This window comes from Poromitra crassiceps (assembly GCF_964638095.1).
Source record: "Poromitra crassiceps genome assembly, chromosome: 6".
Taxonomy (NCBI): domain Eukaryota; kingdom Metazoa; phylum Chordata; class Actinopteri; order Beryciformes; family Melamphaidae; genus Poromitra; species Poromitra crassiceps.
Window position 1 is genome coordinate 39,478,070 of NC_139627.1, and position 9,898 is coordinate 39,487,967.

The 9,898-nt window shown below is 46.5% G+C and overlaps 1 protein-coding gene across 1 annotated transcript in view; it reads left to right on the plus strand.

Annotated features, from left to right (window-relative positions):
• Positions 1–5,840: 5,840 nt before the first annotated feature.
• nalf1b (NALCN channel auxiliary factor 1b) overlaps positions 5,841–9,898 on the plus strand; it is a gene marked incomplete at both ends in the record, with an annotated part of 148,620 nt that continues 144,562 nt past the window's right edge. Inside the window, one exon of the mRNA XM_083639389.1 lies at positions 5,841–6,590. Within this exon, the coding sequence (XP_083495515.1) occupies positions 5,841–6,590 (750 nt within the window). The remainder of the gene's footprint in view (positions 6,591–9,898) is intronic.

Sequence of the window (9,898 nt, forward strand, 5' to 3'; positions counted from 1 at the left end):
CGGAAGTGCTAACGTCCAGGTCTTCCGGACTCATTCCTCTATAATTGCTAGCCTGGCAAACCGTCCGGTCAAGTGAACTCACATTTGTGTTTCGTTCTGCGAGACCATGGCCGTCGGCCCGGGGCGGGTGTTTTCAGAACCCCCAACACAGACAGGCCAGTCAGGGACCTGCCTCGTAGTTGACATTGTAACTGGCCAATCAGGAACACCGCTGGCAAAACAGTAATGCTGCCTCAGAGGCTCTCCGGCTCGAGCAATAACGTCAATGTTCATCAAGGTTACACAGCCATAAATGCAGTTATTGCCGAAATAGACTCAATAACAACAATTAAACAAAACAGAAGTATGCAACAGTGGAGTTTCTCGGCGGAAAAGACGTTTTTGCCGTTCTTCCGAGTGGATTTAAATTTGAATGGATCCGATGCTGATTGGCTGAAGGACTGGCTACTTCCACACACTGAAATTACTGTGCACAGCGTGGGGTCCAGATGGATCCACGGAACGAAACAGACTACTCTATTGCACCAAAGGATGGTGTTATGGAAAACGTCTGTTGTGCCATTGCTAGGGGTACTTGTGTGCTCATCACTGGACATCATGGTCCACAACTTTACTCAATCAGCTCTCAATAGCTGTCGACCTAAATGAACGACTTACCGGTTTTCTGAAATACTATGTTCTAATGATACAAAACTGGTTGAAAATCGGCGGAGTGTCCCTTTAACATTGTATCTTATGTGTGCTTGCATGTGTGTGAGGGGGGGATTGGTGAAACATAATTATGTCGACTGTTCAGTGTTCTAGTGGTCATGGGAAATGAGGGATTATAGGAGATGCCATCCTACAGTTCACTCCTGCCCCCACTCCCCCTCTACACGCACACACACACACACAGACACGCGCACGCACGCACGCACGCACGCACACACACACACGCACGCACGCACACGCACGCACACACACGCACACGCACACGCGCACGCACGCACGCACGCACACACACACACACACGCACGCGCACGCACGCACGCACACACACACACACACACACACACACACCCGCGCGCACGTACGCACACACACACACACACGTACGCACGCACACACGTATGCGTTGCGCACACACCAGACAAGGACACACAGACGGGCATGTGCAAATATGCTCGCTCAACTCCACTCCACTCATTTTGGTTATTGAATGGAGGCAATGCATTTACAATGTGTATCATTCGCACACGTAAAAGCCTAAACAGATCCACAAAATCACATTCTCTCTATGCATAAGCACACACACTATTTCGCTCTCATATCAGGGAATAGAGGTTCAGACTCCCTTGAGTGTAAATACGTCATCCCTGTGATGCCCTATACCAAAATTCAGGCCAAGGGAAGTTTCCGTTTCCATGACTGTCACTCAGAGGTGAAACAGAGATGACTGTCACTCAGAGGTGACACAGAGGTTAGGTTGGTGGGCGGTGTCAACAACACAGAGCAAATTGAGTTTCCTGCAGGCCCAGTTTTACAGGGGTGCAAAGGCACGCATGCACCCTGATTTTAATTGCCTGCATGCTCAGTTGAAAAGTTTTTTTTTTTTTTTTTTTTTTTTTAATAAATGCTGCAGCTGCACACTTACGTTTAAACGTGATTATAATTGTTGTTTTTCTTTGTTCTTTGATGTGAATTTATGGCTTTTTGGCACCTATATGTAACCTTTTAAGGTTGAGATAATTGTATTATCATTATATGGTCCAAATATTTCAGTAAAGCACTTGAAACACTTATTCTTGCTTGGCTGGTATCATTCTACTTGAAATGATGGTAAAATGCATTATTTTTAGTAAAATAACACGTCAAATTTTTAGGGCGGCCATCCGGCCACCCGGGTCGGCCCGTGCATGTGCACCCCTTCCTATCTAGGATGCATCCCTAGTCATCTTGTTCTGGAACCGGCCCTGGTTTCTTGTGAGTCAGCACTCACTTGGTGATAGAGCAGCAAGTAGTGGCATAATGTTCCTTTTACTCAAGGCCAGGTGGAACTAGTACACATTAGTGGCTGGGTCCTTGAAGTTGACCCAGCCAGTGACATCCACATCACCAACTACAGGTGACGAGGTACAAGCCTCTTTCGATAGAGTGTGTGAGGGCAGAAAGGCTATTTTAAAAAGTAAACCTCTGGGACAGCCAGGAGACCTGGGATTACAATAAGGTCAGTGTGCGCTATCCATGGTGCTGAAATGTGTTATGTCACTGACTAAAAGAAGTCAGCTAGCCTAAGTCTACTGTAATTACTCTAACACAAACAGAATTTAAAATTGAATTGATATATTGTTCAGTATGCTCTTGTATCTGTGGCAGAGGGATACTGCCCTAAAACTATTCGCTAATTGGATTAGTCGTAGACAAGCACTTTTCCCTCTCCACAACAGATGATTAGATTAGATCATTCTCTATTGTCTGTTGGTATATACAGACATTTGTTTTGCTCAGAGCAGACGATACTGTATTAAAAAGCAATATAAACTAGAGAGGACAGATGTGGCCGACATGAAGGAAGCGCCTGGGACTGTTTGAAAGATTGACTGTTTTTGTTTTCATCTGCATTTTTTTTGCTTCTTTATTCCATTTGCTCTCTATATTCCATTATATGTACCTGTACATGAGTCAAGATGTAACTGAAAAAGTGTAAGTTAAATGAGTCGGATATGTATGGGATGTTTGTATTGTAATTTGTATAGATGTTTAAATGTGTTATTTGAAAACAATAAATACAATGTTGGAAGAAAAAAAAAAGCAGTATAAGACATTGATATAGAATAGACAGGCAAACAGTGACATCTCCACAAAGTCCACAAAAACTCCTCCTTGCCCTCTGGGTCCTCTCTTATATCCAACCACAGGATACATGACATCACCATTCGTGTTGGAGAACGCACAGTCCCAGAAGTCCAGGCTTGTGTTTATATTGCACATTCCCTTGTCACAGTCTCTGTATGTTGCACTGACCCACCTTAGTTAGATGGAACCTCATGTTACACAATGCAACCATCACTTCCTAAGAAGCCTCATTAAGTTTGGTATGAATGAGTTTGAGTTTTTGAATCTTTTCTGCTGATGTGATAAGCTGCCTTCCGCCGCGTGCTACATACAAATTAATCTGATAATCATCTCTTGTCTTACCCCCAATATACCGGCCGTTAGCATTAAGCAACGCTCTTTGGTAGCACTCCAAGCCATTCCTGCTGACAATGATTTAGTGGTTTTAAGGACAAGGATAAATACTGTAATTTACTTCAGCAATTCTCTCACTCCCCCCTCGACACAGACACACACACCCCCCCCCCCCACACACACACACACACACATGCAAGTAAGCAAGTAAGCAAGCAAGCAAGCAAGCAAGCACATGACTAACTGCATAAGACCATACTGTATATATGTTTGTTTTAATAACCCTTGACCAAACACAACAGAATTGATAACACTGCCCCCTCTGTTGTTAAGCCTATATGCACAAGCTGTTTTTCAACTGTTCACATTTCTCAATGCCTGCATCTAACAGTTAGATCAGGTTAGACTCTAACCTACTGTACATCTTGGTTTCACAACCTTATCTGTGAGGGGAGAAAAACTCTATAAGTGATTTTCATTATTTCTCACAACATATAGAAAGAGACCGGAGCATCTTGTCACATGGGTAGGGTAAGTTGTCACACTGATCATATCTCCAACAGCAGAGGGCACAATCTAAAATATCTGACTGTTGCATGCGTCACTCACTGTTGTGAAGTAATTTTGCTCTTGACATGCAGCAGGTCATGGTCAAGTTGTTCTTAGTGCTTTCGGGACAAATCATCACATGTGACAAGTTGCTACCGGGGCGATATGCAATTGTCAACGTTCACTAAAACCTTTATTTCACAGCCTCTGTAGCAGATAGAAACATGAAATGAAAAGCATTCGAGAGCTTAAACCTTTAGCTTTCATTGGAAATGATTTGTAATGTTCAAGAACATTTTTAAAAGCATTAATGAACATTATATAGGGTAAAGGCAATTTCCAATGAAAGCCAAAGGTTTAAGCTCTCAAATGGTTTTATTTCATGTTTCTATCTGCCACAGAGGTAAAGTCCCACTGATTGTCACACAATGTGTGAAATGTGTTCTCCGCATTTGACCCATCCCCTGGGGGAGCGGTGAGCGGAATCATATGGTGATCTAACCCCCCAATTCCAAGCCTTTGATGCTGAGTGCCAAGCAGGGAGGCAATGGGTCCCATTTTTATAGTCTTTGGTATGACTCGGCCGGGGATCGAACTCACAACCTCCCAGTCTCAGGGCGGACACTCAGACCACAAGGCCACTGAGCTGGTCTCACAGAGGGTGAGAAATAAAGGTTTTAGTGAACAGAAACCCTCACCCAAAAATATAATGTGACAATATATACCCCACATAGTGTGACAACTTACAGAGTAAGATGCTGCTCTATATTAATTAGAAGTAAAACATCTAGATCAGGGGTCAGCAACCTTTCTGATATGAAGTGCCATTTTAAAATTTGCTTGTCAGTCAGTGTGCCACACCAAGATTAATGATTCGCACATCAAACAGAATGTAAATCTCCAATGGATCTGTAATGTTATTCCATCAGGACACCAGAATGAAAGCAGTATACACGCACGGCCTTTCGAGATAGATGTGAATACATCATTTAAGCGGTGCTTTGTGCAACTCGCCCCTGGTCTCCCCGACTGGCTTTTATGTTTATGTAAGGGGGCTTTCTGAACACAACTGCTCTCCTCTCCGTGCACACACCATGCGCCTACATAGGCTATAGCGTAAACCAATTGGATAAACTATAGTTTCAGTCCAAGCACTTAGTCTAGGGATCAGGAGAAACATTATGATTTCGTATCTGCATTGTTATTGTGAATGGTCTCTCCTGCACCAAAAGCAGGATGTCGACAATATCCAAAGTGTGCTTACTTTATACTCCAACAAGACATAATTTTGAGACTATTTTGCTCAGCAGAGTGGATAGCCAGACACCAATAGCCACCTGCCCGCGTGTGTGTGTGTGTGTGTGTGTGTGTGTGTGTGTGTGTGTGTGTGTGTGTGTGTGTGTGTGTGTGTGTGCGTGTGCGTGCGTGTGTGTGTGCGTGTGTGTGTGTGTGTGTGTGTGTGTGTGCGCGTGCTTGTATGTGTGTGCCCGGGCGCGGTGTGTGTGTCGGTAATAAGCTGCTCCGCCACTGCGCAACGATGGAGCTATCGCAGCGATGGAGATGACGCAAACGGACCCAGCTCCCCCAAAAAGTATTTCAAGACGAACATGGCGGCAACTTAACCGCGGTCCAAGATGACAATGGCCAAAGGGAGAAAAGATTCAAGGCTTTACGCCCAGGTACGGGAAAGAGAATCCAGCCAGCATGCATCGAAAGGGCTCGTCGCTTTCCTTTAAGTGAATCTGCGAACCAGCGCGCAGCATCAGCACCGAGAGGCTCGCAACAGCTGGTCTCTCTCTGCGCCCCCTACGAGAGAAACAAACCCGGGGTGGGCCATGTAGCGAGCGGGACATGCGGTCAAAGAGGACGCCGTTTCCCCCCGGAGAGCCATGGAGAACCGGGATGCGGCAGCGCGAAGCATAATCTGTGCGGGCGCGTTAATTGGATCGGAATAGCACCGGGCGCGATAGAGGAACGTCCTGGACCGGCGGAGCGGAGGCACGGCGGCGCCCCACCGTTAACAGAGGAGAAACAACCGGAGTCCATCTCCCCGCAAGTCAATGAGTATTGTGGCAGAGGAGCCCCCACGGTGGAGTCGGCCAGGGCTGCGCTTTTCCTAAAATATGACCAGGGGTGCTTGGATGCGTCGGCAGCATGATGAAGGCTTAAAATACTGGTTTGCACCCCGAGAGAACGAGAAGCCATTCACCGAGTCGGAGCGGGCCCAGAGATGGCGCCTGTCGCTGGCCTCTCTGCTGTTCATCACCGTGCTGCTCTCTGATCACCTGTGGTTCTGCGCCGAGGCCAAACTGACGCGAACCCGAGACAAGCGATCGCAAGAGGGGCTCGCGATTACGGACATGGGCGAGCACCCAAACTCCCCCCTCCTCCACCACCACCACAACCACCACCACCATACCCCATCATTACCAGATGATGCCAGAGAGCCAAATGTTATTTTTCTAGGGAATTCTACCAAACCTCTGTGGCGAATGGACACCTGTCACCCCGACAGCGTGTCCAAAGACTGCTTCACTTTCACGGACGCGGAGACGGCGTGCCTGGGCCTCTCCGGTGGAGAAGAGGGGACGCAGTCGGCGTACGTGAATCTGAGCGATTTGTACCTTTCTTTTTGTAATTCCTACTCACTTTTTGATTTGTTTTACGGGTTTACGAGTCCGGGCGATATGAATTGCACCCTGGATAAAGTGGATATGGCCATGGGGGTGAATGTGACGGGATGCAGCGAGTGTGTCCGGGCTTATCAGCTGCTGGACCAGAAAGCAGAAGAGGACTACCAGGAGTTTGAGTTGCTGGTTCAGAAATACGAGACGGACGCCTACTCGGTTAGGACGTGCATGGAGGAATGTAAGGTAGGACTAACGAGGCTGGGTCTCTCTCTCTCTCTTTATCTCTCTCTCTCTCTCACACACACACACACACACACACACACACACACACACACACACACACACACACACACACACACACACACACACACACACACACACACACTGAAATCACAGTCGTCATGGCAACCGTTAGGCCTATCTGTCAGTGTGGATGTAATTTTTTGGCAGCTAGAGTTCATCATCAGGCCTATCCGAGTTTGCACATTTGCACCATCTGCATGACATGCATGGGGGAATGGAGGATGGGTCAGCAGAGACTAGTGCCCCCTCTCTCTCTCTCTCTCTCTCTCTCTCTCTCTCTCTCTCTCTCTCTCTCTCTCTCTCTCTCTCCCCAGCATGGATGTTGGATGAGTCATGTCTGCCAGCCCTTATTGTTTACTGTGATGGCTACAGATTGCATGACTATAGAAATCTCTCTCTCTCTATCCCTCTCTCTCTCTCTGTGTGTGTGTCTCTCTCTCTCTCTCTCTCTCTCTCTCTCTAAATTGGACTACTTTGTGAATTGTGGAAAGTTGTAGTGAGGGCCTAGCTTGCCACTGTATAGGTCTGTGTGAGGACTGTAGGCATGGTACTCATTTCAATCACGTTAATAGCACGCCAGTTATTTCTGCACCTAATCCACTGAGAAGCTTTGCATTGTTCCCGGTTTGCTTGGTCCAATAACATGGCAGCCTATACAGTATCTCAGGCAGGCTCTGGTATGTCGTGGGCCGGTACAGGCAACAATACAGCCAGCATGCCAAAAGATGTCTTTCATATCCAAATACAATGTGTGCAAAGGGAACAAGCATTTCATACAAGCTCAACACATTCTTGGGCCTACATTCACATGCACATTCACGTGCACATGCACGCAGGCGGCCGCACGCACGCACGCACACACACACACACACACATACACACACACACACACACACACACACACACACACACACACACACACACGCGCGCTACCTGCCTTTGGCATCAAGGCCCTCTGGGCTGCGTTGAACAAATAAAAAATAAATAGCAACACACAGGTCAGACACATTGGTTAAATTACACTTCTATCTGTTCCATTTGTTGTGCGCTAGATTGTTAGGCTCCCTTTCTCCCTCAGCTGTGTGTCCCCGTGTGTTCGCTCTCCATGGTGCTGAAACAAGGCTGTGTGTCCCCGTGTGTTCTCTCTCCATGGTGCTGAAACAAGGCTATAGGCTTTTAGGGCAGGAAGTGGTCGTTTCTTCGGCTGCTTTATTATCACCGTAAATCCAATTGTCTCGATGAGTATGATGGAGCAATACGGCTATATCGTTTATTTTATTGGCGCAAAGGACAACCACATCAATCGGTTTTATGCACAGGCATGGACAAGAGCTTTAATAGGCTATAGCTGCTGGTACATCTAAAGAGGCTATTCCTCAAAAAGGGGTTCCCCTCTCTCTATCTGATGTCAAATGTATTTTGTCTTACATCATTTCCCCCTCTGGACTAATATTGGTGAGTCACTGATTCCTCTGTGAACTCCCCTCCAAAAGTGCCTCCTCAGGGTCTCCTATGTCCAGAAGTGTTGTTACAAAAGGTCATTAATGGAGGAGAGTAGAAAGACATGGCAGTATTTGATACTGCACCCACTGCTAGATCTGCCTTTATTTGTCATGGGCAGTGTTAGGGATGGGTATTGAGGTATGGGTATTAATTGGTACCAGTTCCGGTTTGGTCGGTACCAGGAGTATCAATAAGGTCCTGGACGTTCGGTGCTGCTATCAGTATTTTATTATTCTTATTCTTATTCTTATTCTTATTCTTATTCTTATTCTTATTCTTATTTTTACTGCTCCCCAACGATGATGAAGCGGGCAGAACCAGGCGTTTGACATTGCATGTTTACACTCCTGTCCTGTCACTACGCTTGTGACAGGTTTAAAAGATTTCAAACATCAGTAGTATATTTGGATGAAAACTAGTTTCATGACAGGAGGCATCACGCTGTTGAATCACACAGTGTCTGAAAGATATTAGCGAGCGACTGCCAAACTCCGCCTCACATTGCAACAAATGTCACGGTGCTTTTGTTGAACCTGACTTTTTTTCCGACAGAATATTATGTGGACTTTGCCAACTTCAATACAGATCAACAACAAAAAGCGACGTGTTAACTTGACCTGTAACGTTACGTCCAGATCCAGCCTGAGCCTTCTATTCAGATAAGTTGGTCCATAAACTCCACATACTCCATCATGCTGGTTTGTTTCATAATCCTTTGAAAACGGGTGTGATTTATCCAGTGTGATGAACTCCAAACAGTCATGTTATTAAAGCTGCATTCAGCAATGTTTTTGTGTTCAAATAAGTGTTAAGTGACTCTATATTCTGACAGCAATCATTGAAATAGAGTGTTTGGTCAGTGACTTGAAACCCCCCACCGCCCACTGTCCTCTATCGCTCTCCTGTAGTCCTGCAGGCAGGGCAGACGTAGCTCCGCAACCATACTCAGGGATGGCGCTGTTGGATTCGGGGTGAAAAAATACATACATTCCTTTAAAGGCATCACAATTGGACCTTTCGTTTTCTCAGAAAATGTCAACTTTTCTCTGATTGGATCAAAATTGATAGCATGTGTGTAGGGGGTAGCTGGTGGGAGCAGATATGGAGGATGGACTTGGAGTCATGTGCTGTTTGCATGTGTGCTGTGCTTGTGAGAGAGTGGACCATGCATTTGTATGTGCGTATTCTGTGTGCATGTGTGTATGTGTGTGTGTGTACGGTATGTATTTCCTCTAACATGCTGGGGCCGTTTGCTTCTTCTGCCAGCTCATCTGTAGTGTGCATGTGCACTCCGCCTCCTGGCTAATGGAATAAGAGGCAGGCAGCTATAGCAGCCTTTCAGACCCTTTAGCCCAATCTGCATTGCTAATCTGCTCCAGTGTTGGTGTGACCTTTGTGGAAGCGCAGCACTCCGGGCCAATCGCAAGCCGGCACTCCCCCAAAGCACAGCACTCCGGGCCAATCACAAGCCGGCACTCCTCCAAGAAGCACTCTGCCGGACAATAAAGAGACACGAACCAACCGGAGACAATCAGCCTTCCTGTTCACCGCCCTCACCTTTAGGTCTCTCGTGTCACCTCTCCTCCCCCCTCTTGTGAAGTCACCACCATCAACATCAACATTTCACCTTTCATTTGCCCGGACAACAACTGCTACAGGTTTGTTCTCAAACAGTGTGACTGAATTACCGAGCGAAGGAGAATAATAAGCGGAGGATGCAGGTTAAGAGATATATCGTGGGCTAG